At 49.5% G+C, this 14652-nt stretch overlaps 1 protein-coding gene across 4 annotated transcripts in view; it reads right to left on the bottom strand.

Annotated features, from left to right (window-relative positions):
- The window catches only part of XYLB (xylulokinase), a 103324-nt gene that overhangs the window by 67733 nt on the left and 20939 nt on the right, over positions 1 to 14652 (bottom strand). For all 4 annotated transcript variants that reach the window (XR_007723472.1, XM_050780320.1, XM_050780318.1 and 1 more), the window contains 8 exons: positions 13371 to 13440; positions 10442 to 10522; positions 8184 to 8270; positions 7732 to 7860; positions 6616 to 6681; positions 5232 to 5304; positions 3313 to 3431; positions 637 to 718 (listed from right to left, as the gene is read on the bottom strand). Coding sequence is in view for 3 of the 4 variants with exons in the window: in XM_050780320.1 (XP_050636277.1) it covers positions 637 to 718; positions 3313 to 3431; positions 5232 to 5304; positions 6616 to 6681; positions 7732 to 7860; positions 8184 to 8270; positions 10442 to 10522; positions 13371 to 13440 (707 nt within the window). In the remaining variant the exon portion in view is untranslated. The remainder of the gene's footprint in view (positions 1 to 636; positions 719 to 3312; positions 3432 to 5231; positions 5305 to 6615; positions 6682 to 7731; positions 7861 to 8183; positions 8271 to 10441; positions 10523 to 13370; positions 13441 to 14652) is intronic.

Below are 14652 nucleotides of genomic sequence, written 5' to 3'. Positions count from 1 at the left end.
CAGAAAGAAGACTGAAAGGACAGAAAGTAACCTTTCTAATTAGGGTTAAAAATTAACCTTTCTAGTTAGAATTAAATGTAACCCTAATCTGATGGATCGTTAGAAAAAGACTTTTCCTGGGGTGGGGCTGAGGGGTAGTAGTTAGGGTGTTGTTTAGTGCAGCCCACCTGGCCTTCCTTCAGAGATCCGAGGGCCCCTCCAGGGGTGGCTTCAGGACTACCCAGAGGAGAAGAGGAGGAAGAGAAGAGGCTAGGGAAGGAGATGAGGTGTCTGGACGAGAAACAAGTCATTGCTGCAGATCAGATGACAGGGCAGAGACTTAAAACCATGTCCTAGAGGAAGGGTTGGAGGAATTGAGCTATTCATCTTGGAACAGAAAAGACAGGTTAGGGATGGGGTGGGCAAGACTGCCTTCCTTAATCATTGAGCAGTTTTCATCCAGAGAGAGCAGACTGACCAGCTCCTGAGGGCAGAGTTGGAGCTGAGATGGGGCAGGTACAAGGAGTCAGATCGCAGGGTGGGGGTGGTGGGGAATGACCACAGAAGGCTTCACCAAGAGGCTGGACTGGAATTCTCAAAAGTCCAGCATGGACCCAGTCAGGCTCATCGGACAGAGAAACTCCCCGAGATACTCACCTGGGTTGTCCCCAGTGAAGGCCACCACTTTGCATCCTGGAGGAAATCCGTAGCGCTGGATGTAATAGGAAGAAATGGCTCCCTGAGGGACGGGGATAAAGCAAAGGTGCTCTGTTGAGGTAAATCCCGCCTGCCCAGCACAGCCACCCACCCTTCAGGCCACGAAAATGCTACAGGCTCCAGGTCACTGGAGCTGAAGGAATGTTTTGCAGAGCCTGGAGTCACACCACTCCCTGTCACAAACTGGGCGTGTCCCTCCTGTTCACAAATCGCCAGAGAAGTCCAGTGCAGGTTTGGAACCACGAGCATGAGGTCATCTCAAAAACTGCTGATCTTGAGATTTCAGGTAGAGAGAACAAACCAACCCCTAACTAGTGCTTGCTTTAGAAGCTCCAAATTCTTGTATAGCATAAAAAAAAAAAAAAAGGTAACAGGACGCCAGTAAGCAAACTCATGGGAGCAGATAATGCCTCGCACACTCGCTCTATCACCCTAGCGACTGGATAAACAATAATTGGACGTGAAAGTGCAGAGAACAACGTTCTAAGGAAAGTAATCCAAAAAAGACATATGCAGGGAGGGCTATCTGTGCACTACCTGCAAAAAGAGGGATGATGAAAAACATGGGTCCTGCTTGGTTCGCCCACACATGACACCTATGTGACAAATGAAAATGCCTTTTCAGAGTCAGTTCTTTCCTGATCCTCAAGCTGCTTGTCCGCACAGGCTCCTTCTTGGAGGCAAGTGTTCTCGCATAAGGCAAACAAAGCCTGCTCTGAATTTCACATCCAACTAAAAGCCACGTGTGGATTATCAGTCCCAATGGCTTGGCTGTTTTCTATCTGCCCTTTCTCTGCCTTTCTGACCGGCGTCAGTCTGTCTGGGTTCTGCACTGTCGGCTTCCACAGGGCCACATGGCTCTTCCTTCAGCTCCGTGCGCTGGCCTCATGGCATACTTTAGATGCTGATGGTTTGGCTTTGATGTTCTGCCTCATGGTGGCAGAGGCTGTTTTCAGCATGTCAGTGTGAATCATACAGGTGTGCGCAGTGGTTCACACCTGTGATCCCAGCACTTTGGGAGACTGAGGCAGGAAAATTGCCCAATCTGAGCAACATAGTGAGACTCTGTCACTACCAAAATAAAAAAAAAAATTAGCTGTGCATGGTGGTGCACGCCTGTGGTCCCAGCTACTCAGGAAGCTGAGGCAGGGGGATCACTTGAGCCCAGGAGTTCGTGGCTGCAGTGAGCTATGATCATGCCACTGCACTCCAACTTGGGTGACAAGGTGAAACTCTGTCTCTGAAAAGAAAACAAAAGTGCTTCTGTGGCTGAGACTCCCAATGAGAAGTCCTCACAGCAGCCCCTCCTCCACATGGCCCAAGACTCCCAGTTACACGACTCCCTCCAGGCCTCAGAGTGCCCTTGTCCCTTGTTCACACCAACATTCTCTCCCACCCAGAGTTCCTTCTGGTTGTTCTGGCTCTGTGGTAAGCATTTCCCACCAAAGGGCCCCAGGGGCAGAACCCAGATCTCTCTCTCTCTACTCCATTGTGCCCACAGGACAATGGAGAACAGGGCTGGCCAACTAGGACACACCAGCGCATTCACAGCTGGTGTCCACTGCAAATGGGTGGCGCCGCCGTGATGGGTAAATGTTTTTCCCATTACCCGTGGGACCAGGCACTATTTTAAGTGCTTTAAACATATTAACTCATCTAATTTACACAACAGCCCTGTAAGATGAACAGCATCATTCCCCTTGTTCCAGATGAGGAAACCGAGACAAAGTCACAAAGCTGCTAGAACCAGGATTCAGTCCCAGGCTGTCCAGTGCCAGGGCCTGTGCTGTGCCAGCCCCGCTGGTATTTCTTTCTGTTTTCCCCAAGGCTGCCTCCTTCAAGCTTCATCAGCAGTCCCTAGAATTTCAGCACTCTGTCCATTTTTTCGTTAGCTATGCAATCATCTGCCATTTTTATCCCTATGCTAATAAATTTCTAGTGGAATTTCCCAAAGTCCTGCCGACCATAAGGCATGTAGCTGAGCACCTACTATGTGCAAGGCACTGATCCAGACACTGACTTACATCTTACGCTAAACCAAAGACCCTGCGTGTGTATGCCTGTGGGTGAATGAACAAGGGAGTGTGCAGCGTGTGTGTGTGTGTGTCTGTGTGTGTGTGTGTGTGTCTGTGTGTGTGTGTCTGTGTGTGTGTGTCTGTGTGTGTGTCTGTGTGTGTGTGTCTGTGTGTGTGTCTCTGTGTGTGTGTGTGTGTGTGTGTGTGTGTGTGTCTGTGTGTGTCTGTGTGTGCGTGTCTGTGTGTGTGTGTCTGTGTGTGTGTCTGTGTGTGTGTGCGTGTCTGTGTGTGTCTATGTGTGTGTCTGTGTGTGTGTGTCTGTGTGTGTGTGTGTCTGTGTGTGTCTGTGTGTGTGTGTGTGTCTGTGTGTGTCTGTCTGTGTGTGTGTCTGTGTGTCTGTGTGTGTGTGCGTCTGTGTGTGTCTGTGTGTGTGTCTGTGTCTGTGTGTGTGTGTGTGTGTGTCTGTGTGTGTGTCTGTGTCTGTGTGTGTGTGTGCCTGTGTGTGTGTGTGTGTCTGTGTGTGTGTGTGTGTGTGCGCTACAGTGCTTCCCTGGTAGCTGCCAGCTCTTAAATGAGCCACATCGCCAGAAAGGAGACCTACCACAACTGAGCATGATGGTACTGGTGGGCCAAGCTTCTCCTCTAAATGAGGTGCACAGGCACCAAGGCAAGTCTGGGACCAGACTTTATCCTGTATCTGCAACAAATTCATTCCAGAACCTGAGGAAGGAAGGAAACAAACAACAGACACATCTTGAAAACGGACCTTTTGTGAAAATGCACAAATCTGGCAAACAGCAGATAATTCTCTTGACGCAACTTGTACTGGAGCTCTTTCTTCATGGAAGGTAGGCATGCTTGTGTTGTTCTGGAACCAGAGAACCAGAGGCCCTAGGGGCCCTTGGAAACACCTGGCACCGCACCTCCTCCAAATATTCCTCATCAATTCAAACACTACAGTTAGCTTGGAAATCTGCTGCTCAGAGACCTCCCAGGGGGCCTGGAACTAGCAGCAACACACTGACCAGTAACCACTCTCTATGTCCCTTAGGTTTCCAGGTCAGCCCCCAGGGATTTCTCAATCTCATCTGACCTTTCAAGGAAAGGTCTCAGAGTCCTCTAAACTTCCTCCTGGTCACTGAGATCAACCTATTAGCTCCTTCCTAAAACATCCTCCTCCCAAGGCTTCCCTGAGGATGGGAAAGGACAGGGAACCCAGAGCATGGGTGGAGAGACCTCCTCCTCCACTGGGCCAGTGTGGAGGCAGACAGAGGTGGGCTGGGATGCTGATGGTGTCACCTGCCCAGGTGAAATTAGGAGGTGCCATCTCAGGTGAGTGAAGGGGAGCAGAGTGGAGGGCCCAGCTGCGGCTAAGGAACATAAACCTCCGGAATGCCCCCCGCCGCAGCTGCTGCGGTTATCAGCCCTGTGGCAGGAGTGCAGAACACGGGTAGACATGCAGGCTACTCCAAGTTGACTGTTCTGCCTGTCTGAGTTCTACGGAGCTAGCTGTAGGGAACCCTGTTGCCTCCTTCAGATTGTGAGGGAAGCTTAACAGCACTCCTTAGTCACTCTCTCTCCTGAAACCAGAATAAAGCCTGGCACACAACAGCCCTCAAAACCTTCCCATGAACTCCCACGAGGCTCAGAGCATCCCAGGCTCCATTCTGAAGCCACGTCGATGGCTCTGGGCTCCTGCCCTGCATTCTCCACCCCCATTCTGTCCACACGCTTCTCACTCTTAGACTCATCCAAGAGTTCCTGCAGCAACCTCCTCCCAGCTTTCCCCCCTCACTGGCATCATCCGCAGTTTATTTTTTTAGCGTTTTGATTCCAGAAGCTCATAAATCTCATGAGTTCACCAAATGTGAAACAAAAACTTTAATAGCTCCTTGCAGGAGCCAGGCTCCATGATTGCCCCTGCTGATCCCAACCTCCTGGTCTTCACCCCTTGTGAGGTTCCCCCCAACATTATACTGGGTCAGCTGTACTTAGTGTGTGACCAGTAAGATGAGACAAAAGTGATGGCACATCACTTAAAGATTAGGGTATAAAAGACTGCTCAGCTTCTGCTTGGCCTCTGTCTCCTCCCTCCCTCTCTGCAATGTCACTAATGGCCCCCTAAAGAGGTCCACATGTGAGGAACTGCGGCCTCTTGCCTGTAGTCCTGTGCATGATGCTGGAAACGGATCCTCTAGCCCCTGAAGATGACTTCAGCCCTGGCTGCCAGCCTGACTGCCACCTTGTGGGAGATCCTAAGCCAGTACCTCCCAGCTAAGCTGCCCCCACATTCCTGACTCTCAGACACTAGGTGAGAAAATAAACATGGTGGTCTTCAGCTGCTAAGTGTTGGGGCCATTTGTTAAGTGGCAAAAGATAATGAATACACTTCCTTCCTGGCAATAGATGACCGGGCTACAAGATTGGCACCCACTCAGGGTAGATGGGGCTCCCATTGCCTGCACACCCACATGCCACATGCAGGCTGCCCAGGCACCCACCCCATACCCCGAGGCTCACCATCGCTGTAGTCAATAGGGGAGTAAGAGCCAAGGAACAGAGAAGCAGCAAAGCTACTGACCAAAGAAATTCTCTGTAAAGGAAAGAAACAGTGAGAGGTGCCTTACTTCCACACACCCTGCGCTACTGAATGCTTCTGACACACACACAGCATGAAAAAAAATTGGAGAGGGAAGTGGAAACTTTGAGCAAAAGGCCCAAATAATGGTGGAGACTGTGCATCTCAGATAGGAGCTGCTGGAATACCATGAGCGGACTCCTCGGGAGAGCATTCATTCTCTACAGTTTCTGATGGGCCATAAAACTGCCAAGGTCAAAAGAGACAAAAGCCAAAAGCCCTATGAGAAAGGGCTTAGGGAAGCTGCCTTTCCATCCAGAATCCACGTGCTGGGGAACGTGTGCCCGGATTTCCTTCCTCTATTTCCTTGGCATTTACTTCTGCTCACAAGGGAAGTGGATGTGTGGCCTCAGAACCAACCAGGACACTCTCAGGGCTTCAGGAAAGCTGACTCCTCAGAAGCCACAGACCCTGAGCAGTAGCCAGAGAAATAAATGATGGATTTTCAATGCCACCCTGAGGGTCTGTACTTCCGCATGAGAATCGTGGGCCTTTGGAACTGTGGAGAGAATGTTATCACCCCCTGTCCTCGGTCAGGCCAACTTCGTTCCACACACAGAATTTAGGGAGGGTTTTCACCACTCCACCCAAAGCCTACATTAATGGCTAATGCTGCAGAGTAATCTGGAACCTCCAATCATTAAATAATACACCACATGTTAATTTCTAAGATTTAAAAGGCACTTTGGTTTAACGTGAGCTGATCGTTTCCTTATCACAAGATGAAAATCACTAGCCAGGGTGTGGGGCTGTTTCTCAGGCAGCAACAAGCGCTGGCTTCAGCAGCTGTGGAGCCAGGAATGAACCTGGGTTCCTGTGACAGAGGCTCTGGCTGAAGGGCCACAGCTGGGGACACAAAGGCCTAGTCCTGCACATTTCCAAAGAGAACACTGACTCCGCGCCAGCAATGTGCCTGGTAGTCCTTCTGTGTTAACCACACAGGAAAGTGAGCAGACACAGCCTGCTCAGACACCCAGATCTTCTACTCAGGTGGTCTCGGGAACATGTCAGTCCCCAGTGCTCCCACCTGGACCTTCACCCTCACCCTTCTGGTCAGGAGAACCCCTGACTTCTCTTTCCCACATTCCATTCTTCCCCTCCTCTTTGAAAATGTCCTGACAATGAGAAAAAAGCACATCGAATATATCATTGGTTAATGTCTGCTTATCAATGTTTTCAGTCACTGCACATGAGATGTATCTATTCTAATGGATTATGAGAAGAATTCAACTGTGACTTTCAATCAAACAGGAACATTTGACCAACCTCCGTGTGTGAGTAGACCTCGGGGTTCTGCTGGTAAATTTTTGCAATTTGGTTTCCTGTAAAACGCTGGAAAAGAAATATAAATTCTTAGGAACCCAAATCCTACACAGAATGAATAATCACCTCCATAAAGCGAGTTTACTGTAGCAAGCTCTGTATAGGAGTAGGTACCATGAAAGCTTTTAAAAGTAAGCCCCAACCGGCCATGGTGCTGTGTGCTTGTAATCCCAGCTACTCAAGAGGCCGAAGTGGGAGGAGCTCTGGAGCCCAGGAGTCCAGCCTGGGCAACACAGTGAGACCCCATCTCTAATAAATGAATATTTTTAAAATCAGCATTAAATCTGCTTGATATCTACTGAACAATGGGATTTTGGCCTTTAAATCCTTCAAATGTCCTTAGTAATCAAATATTCAGGCAGTAAACAATGGCTCTGCACCCACAGGATAGAGAAGTGAGTAACTTTCGGGCCTTCCTGGAGGGCCTCTCCCACATCAGGACCGGACAACACTGAGTGAATGACCCTTGCTCTTCACACAGCATGGTGACTGTTCTGACCAAGGCACCAGAGCGGGGATCGGGGTATTTTCCCCATCCACATATTGTTATTTCAGGTGGCCCAAGTAGGGTTGGCCCTATCCCCAAAACTTTTACTTGGGTCATAAGACCCAAGCTGGCCTAATCACAATCACCCCTGGGGACATCGCTGAACCAGTGGAACAGAGACATTCTTTTTTTTTTTTTTTTTTTTTTTAACTTTGCCAGGCACTGCACTAAGTGCCTTACATGCACTGGCTTCTTTCAACTTCAAACCTACCCAAAACATAAGTCCTGTTGTAATCCCCAGGTTACAGACAATGAGAGGAGGAGCCCTCCTCACCCCCAAGCACAGCACCTCCGTGTCAGGAGCACAGCCATGTGCACACCCAGCCTGGCCTGGGAACACACAGGGCGGCAGGTGGCCTGGATCAGGACCCAGGGGCCAGAGTGCCTGTTCCTGGCTCTGCAGGGCCAACACCTCCACGACCTCATGTGATCCCCACAGAGGCAGGTCACCCACTATGCCTCCAGAGCCTGCAGCCAGACCACTGCCTGCACCCCCTCCATCCTCAGCCTACCTCGTAGGCACGGGACCCCGTGAGGCAGCTGAGAGCCTGAGCCCCGCCCACGGCAGCCTCCAGCTGGCGGCACTGGGCTGTGGTGCTGGAGTCCATCCACACCGGGCAGTCGCTGATGGAGAAACAGTCCTGGGAAGGAGGGCAAAGGCGCAGGCTTAAGCTCCATCCCGCTGACTTGGAGAGCTGCCCCAGGGCTGGCGGTCACACTGCCCATCACGGCAGTCGTGACGCTTCTTCCCAAGTGACCTTGGTTGGAGACACATGGGATAGCCCTTTGTGCTGTAAGCTAGAACTGGCCCAATGGGGTCTCTCCCCAAAAGCCTGAGGTTGAAAGCTCTTCTGGTGAGGGTGCCTGAGCATAGCTGCAACACTGAGATGAGCAGGCTTCAGGACCCACAGGACGTGGGACTCTGCAGAAGTTTCTCACACTCACACAATGTAGTCACAGCTACCTGCAGCTGCTGGTGTAGCGGGAGGTCTGGTGATAGGCTTGTCAGTGCCTGCTGGGCTCCAGTCTTCCAGTATATACTTCCGTGTTGCTGTTGGGAAACCCAAGCACATGTTCACATGACCACACACTGGTGTCACAGCCTCCTGGAGACACAGAAAGACCCCAGACCACATGCCAAAGAACTGGGCTCCGCACCTGCCCCTGCCACTTAGTCACAGAGCTCATCACCCTCCTGAGACTTGGTTTCCATTTCAAGAAAATGGGGGGGAACTCTGCCCTGTCTACCCTACAACTTATAGAAAAGGTCCAAGAACTAATTATTGGTCTGGATTTTGATACCTTTTGTAAAACTGCATTTAAAGACATTGCTTGTAATATTACCTGAAATTCATTTATTTATTCACTCACCCCATTCATTAATTAATTCATTCATTCAACGAACATTTATTAAGCACATAGATCATGCCAGGCTTGGGACAGATCAATAGGATACTATCATCCCTGTTCTTCAGGCTATTTGAGTTGAGTCAGGGAAAAGGACACAAGTGTACAATTACAAAACCCTATGGAGCTGCAGCGACAGGGCCGTGGGAACAGAGGCACCTGACCAGCTCGGGTACAGATGGGTGGAAGCAGTCGTGAGTATCAGGAAAGGGTCCTAGAGTGTGTTGCAAGCAGAGAATCTGCAGGTGAGGGGCACCAGGCAGGTCCCGGGAAGGGTGGCATTCTAAGCAGTGGGCCTGAGGCTGGGTTGGGGGTAGGTGATGGGCTGAAGAGAAAGGAGACAGCCTGAGCACTGAGTGCCTGAAACCATGCTCAGGAGGCTGGGGTTTATCTTGGAGGTGGTGGGAACCCTGGATTACCAGGGGGAGTGGCGTGGACAGGGTTGAATGTATGAAGGGCTTGTGGGAGTCACAGGGAAGGTAGGCTGGAGGCAGGGAGGCTGCGGTAGAGACCTGGAGAAGAATGACAAGCAAGTAGTGCTGGAGAAGACATGGTAGAGTCAAGAGTCACAAACAAATCAGTGGGACGTGAGGACCCTTGGATGTGGGGTGGGAAGGTGGAGGAGTCAGGGATGACAATTGAGTTGTGCCCTGGGTGGATGGGGAGAATTCCCTGAGAAAGAACCCAGAAAGGAGGAGGTAGGAATCAGTCTGGGACATGCTAAGTTTGAGGCATTTGTGGGATATTCAGTCATGGGGGTCAGGGAATATCTAGGAGGGAGATGGGTGTCCAGGCCTGGGATTCGGGAGACAGAAGTAGACAAGATCACCCAGGGAATCTCTGTTGTATTTAACAAGAACCAAAACAATAAATTCCTGTTAGGTCATGGAGGAAGAAGCATCTTCAGAAAAATTAGTTACATCCTAGTAAGGATTTGAAAATATGGCAATCTAGCATGGAGAAAAGTGATCCCAGCACAACCAAGGGACTGGATGAGATGGACTTGGGTCCTGACTCCCACTCCCAGCACGGTGTGATCTCGGGTAAGTGACATCACCTCTCTGTGCCTCATGGAAATATTAACGATCATAGCAGAAGCCCAAGCTTTAATAATGCTTACTGTGTATTAATAGGAGGCACTGTGCTATGTACTTACACTCACAATGACCCTATGACAGATGAGAATACGGGGGCACCAGAATGCCAGATGACGCATCCCAGGTCACTGCTTGTGAATGGCAGAGCCAGGGATCAAACCCAGACAGGATGCCCTGCGTGTGTACCAAGCACTCCACAGCACTACCCTGTAGAATCGTAAGGATTAAGTTGGATGGTATCTGGAAAGGCCTCAGAGTTGTATCTGGCATGCACTAAGTGTTCAGTCAATGTACTTTGATATCATTATTAATACTCTTCCTTCTACTGAAACAACTATCATTATTAGGATCATTTTTGACTTTGCTTTTACTTTCAGGAAATAGAAAAGCAATTGTGGTGCCCCCAAGCAGTCATAATAAATTCATGTCAATTGCTTCCTCCATCCCCTTTAGAGGACCTCTACTCAGTTCTCTCACCAAGAGTCCTATTTTATATAACACTTACTCCTAAGAACTGTCTCAGATCCTTTTGCAATGAGACAAGTTATACAGCCTCCAAAGTAAAATAGTTGTAGGGATTTTTATTCACAGTGAAATTTGTGCAGTGCCTGTCAAGAATGAGCCGCTCCCCATCCAAGGGGAGCCATCTCTTCAACACCAGCACCACTGCCCAGGACAGTCACCCTCACATGGCAGACAGAGTCTGCTGCAAACGAACCTGGCCTGCCCCGGACAAGGCTAGGACTTGAGAGAAGTCAAAGCCTGAAGCCTTCATCCTCTCCAAGATGATATCCAGTGCCTGAGAAGAAAAACAGAACCCACCATGACCGTACAGAACCACTGAATCAGACACGCAAGCCTCAGAATTGAAACACAAGTGCCTGCCATTACAGCAGAGGACTCTGGGCAGATGATGAAAAAACTCATGACTTGGGATTTGTAAGCACTAGAGTACAGAAATTAAACAAGTAGGCATCAATCAAATAAAAACGTCAACTATCCTAAAAATATTTTAAATAAATGGAATCATAAACCACCAACGCTCAAATTTTACTCCCCCCCTCCCCACCTTTTTTTCAAGACAGTGTCTTGCTCTGGTTCCCAGACTGAAATGGAGTGGTGCAATCTTAGCTCACTTCAGCCTCAACCTCTCAGGCCCAAATGATCCTTCCATCTCAGCCTCCCGAGTGGCTGGAACTACAGGTGCATGCCATCACCTCACACCAGTAATCCCAGCACTTTTGGGGGCCAAGGCAGGAGGATCACTTGAGCTCAAGAGTTCAAGACCAGTGTGGGCAACATCATGAGATCCCATCTCTACAAAAAAATGAAAAATTTAGCTGGGTGTGGTGGCATGAGCCTGTAATCCCAGCTACTCAGGAGGCTGAGGAGGGAGGATACTTGAGCCCAGGAGATTGAGGCTATAGTGAGCCATGATCACACCACTGCACTCCAGCCTGGGCAACACAGTGAGACCTTGTCTCAAAAACAAACAAAGTAAGGCAGCCAACTTTTGGCTTCTTTTATTTGCATTTTCAAGCCACTATATTAGTGATCTGACTTTACTGCAACAGGGAAGTGAAGAGCAAAGTAGAGAGCTCCCATAAGAGTGGAGCATCAGGCCCAGACTCCCTGTATCCAGGAGCCAGAGGCTGGAGGGAGTGGGTAGAGATGATGGCCGCCTGTTCCAGGCCCCTATTCCAGCCTCTACTGTCTGGTTGGACTCTCCTTTCTAGCGAAACCCAATGAGTGGGATGGATGGTGGTGCCCAGCAGAGCTTGCACCATCCTCCTAAGATTTCACAGCAGGAATTAGAGATTCTCTCTGACCTGTGTTTTCCTGAAGGCAGAGAAGACTCTCTCACTTTTGCCTGACTCCACCACCCCCAGCCTTTGCTGGGAGGGCTCCTTTCAGCCCTGGCTGTGGATGCCATCTCTATCTGTGCCCATCAAACCTCGGGCAGGGAGTGGGGCACAGCCGGAACAGGGGCTGGCAGAGCTAGGATCAAGTTTGGTCCTGGAGGCTGTGTCAGATGAGAAATCACCCTGGCCCCGCCCCCAAGCCTGGCTCTCACCCACTGCTCACCTCCCCAGGTGAAGGCCTTGGCCTATGAGATGCCCTCGCCATCATCACTGGGACCTCCTGACACTGACCATTGCCTCTAACCCCCGACCCTCCCACTCTGCCCCTTGGTCTGGCTCAGCTCCCTCTGAAGTACATTCTAGCCAGTTTGTCTGGATAAAACTTCATCCTTTACCCCAATTCTCCAGTGTATGAATCAGGGTTACACCAATAAAAAAGAAATCATACTAGTTATTTTTAACAAAAAGAATTTAATATAGGAAACTGGTTAGATAGGTATTGGAGGACAGAAAAAAGCTTTTGGAAGACACACACTTAATTGGCCTCCAGTTTCAGGGACTTGGGGACCCTGTAGCATATGATGAGGTAGCCCCTGGTGCTACCATGCCTCTCTGTGCTTTCCACATCCCTGCTCCTGTGGCCCCCTAGGTCACCAGATCCTGCTACAGGCATTCTCCTTTCCTGTTGATGCTCAGAGGCAGGCCTGGCTTGGGACTGATATGAGTCTGACTGGCCAGGCCATAACTTGCCATTCTGAATGCTTAGGGAGCTAAGGGATCTTGGAGGCTGAGCACTAAGACCCTAAGGGCTATGTTTGTATTTCTTTTTTTCTTTTTCTTTTTTTTTTTTTTTTTTTTTTTTTTTTTTTTTGAGACGGAGTCTCGCTCTGTCACCCAGGCTGGAGTGCAGTGGCCGGATCTCAGCTCACTGCAAGCCCCGCCTCCCAGGTTCACGCCATTCTCCTGCCTCAGCCTCCCGAGTAGCTGGGACTACAGGCGCCCGCCACCTCGCCCGGCTGGTTTTTTGTATTTCTTAATAGAGACGAGGTTTCACCGTGTTAGCCAGGATGGTCTCGATCTCCTGACCTTGTGATCCGCCCGTCTCGGCCTCCCAAAGTGCTGGGATTACAGGCTTGAGCCACCGCGCCCGGCCTTCTTTTTCTTTTTTTTTTTGAGATGGAGTTTCACTCTTGTTATCCAGGCTGGAGTGCAATGGTGCAATCTCAGCTCACTGCAACCTCTACCTCCCAGGTTCAAGTGATTCTCCTGTCTCAGCCTCCTGAGTAGCAGGGATTACAGACATGTGCCACCATGCCCGGCTTAACTTTTGTATTTTTAGTAGAGATGGGGTTTCACCATGTTGGCCAAGCTGGTCTTGAACTCCTGACTTCAGGTGATCCACCTGCCTCGGTCTCCCAAAGTGCTGGGATTACAGGTGTGAGCCACCACGCCCAGCCTATGTTTGTATTTCATGGTACAAGGGAGGCCACAAGGCCTGACTGCAGATGTTTGGAAAAGATTTGCTCTGTGGTATTTTAAAGATGGTTAACGGCAGGACTTGCCATCTACTGTGGCTCCAGTACCTGGAAGCTCTGAGCCTGGGAGTGTTGACACCAGCTGAGGCTGGGCCTGGTCCCAGGAGCCATGCTAACTCCACTTTCCCATGAGGACCTGGTCTCAACAGATGCTCTCATTGGCTGCCACCTTTGGACTTCCTAGCAAATCAACGAGTCTGCCAGTGAGACAGGCTGGGGACAGAAGGAGAACAGGAATCCCTACGCTTACCTGGACCCACATTAGCACTGGAGAAGTGACCGTCAGCCCATCCTTGTGCACATGAACACCGCCCTGAGTCCTGCAAGAACAACAGAGAATTAGGCCAGAGCCTCAGGGCAGGCAGACTGTTGCAAAGCAGGAGAAACCCTGTGATAGATGACTCTGGAAATGTCCAGATGAAGGAGAACCTTCCCCAACCCCAAGTGGGAACTGTTGATTGAACAGGCACAAGGGCTGCAAAGATGGAAAGAGAAGACAGGCAAATTGCCCAGAGTGGCCCAGAGGTGGCAATTCTCAGACAGCACCTTCTAAAGAAACCTTCTAGATAAGAAAGGCTCACCCTGGGGGAGTGCAGGGTTGGATTATAAAATCCCTTTCAAGCCCCATAGGTTTGGAGAGGTAGAAGAGGGGCAGCTACCCAGAGATGCTGCCTTGGAGGAAAGAGTGTCTCTACTATCACAACAGACCAGGAAGTCCTTGGACTACAGGCTTTGGAAGTTTGACTGGAACCCTCTCCCCACCCTCCTCACTCCTAGAAGATTCTAGTGCAAAGAGCTGAACTGATAAAATCCAACCCTTTTAACTATGTGTTTAAAAAGAAAAAAACCACGCTCAGAATCCACACCAAGACTCTATTAGATAACCATGTGATCTAGCCATACAATTCCTAAGTATCCAGCCAAGAGAAATGAAAGTTTAAGTCCATAGAAAGATTTGCACACAAATATTCATAGCAGACTTATTTGTAATAATTAACTGGAGTCAACCCAGTGTCCCTAAACAAGTGAACAGATAAATTGTGGTGCATATATGTGATACCATACTACAGAGCAAGAAAAAATATGAACTATTGATATGTACACAATTATAACTTATATAGGAATAGACTAGAAGGTGTAAATTAATCCATACAGAGTAAAGGAGATCAGTGGTTGTCTAAATCTAGTGGGTTCTGGGAACAGGCCCTAAGCCTGTCATAAAAAGGCCTTAAAGAAACTGGCCATAAATAGGATTTCTGCAGCAATGTGACATGCTCATGATGTCTATCACACTCATGCTGGAGGTTGCTGGTTTACCGAAATAAGAGCAAGGAATACCTGGCCCACCCAGGGCGGAAAACCGCTCAAGGCATTCCTAAACCACAAACGATGGCATGAGCAATCTGTGCCTTAAGGACATGTTCCTGCTGCAGATAATCAGCCAGAGCCTGTTTCTCTGCTCCTCACTAAGAATGCTTTGTTTCCCATAAGGAATGCTTTTAGCTAATCTATAATCTATAGAAACGATGTTT

This window comes from Macaca thibetana, chromosome 2 (assembly GCF_024542745.1).
Source record: "Macaca thibetana thibetana isolate TM-01 chromosome 2, ASM2454274v1, whole genome shotgun sequence".
NCBI classification, from domain to species: Eukaryota; Metazoa; Chordata; class Mammalia; order Primates; family Cercopithecidae; genus Macaca; species Macaca thibetana.
Note: the sequence above shows the minus strand (reverse complement) of the source record. Positions and strands in the feature narration are given on the sequence as shown.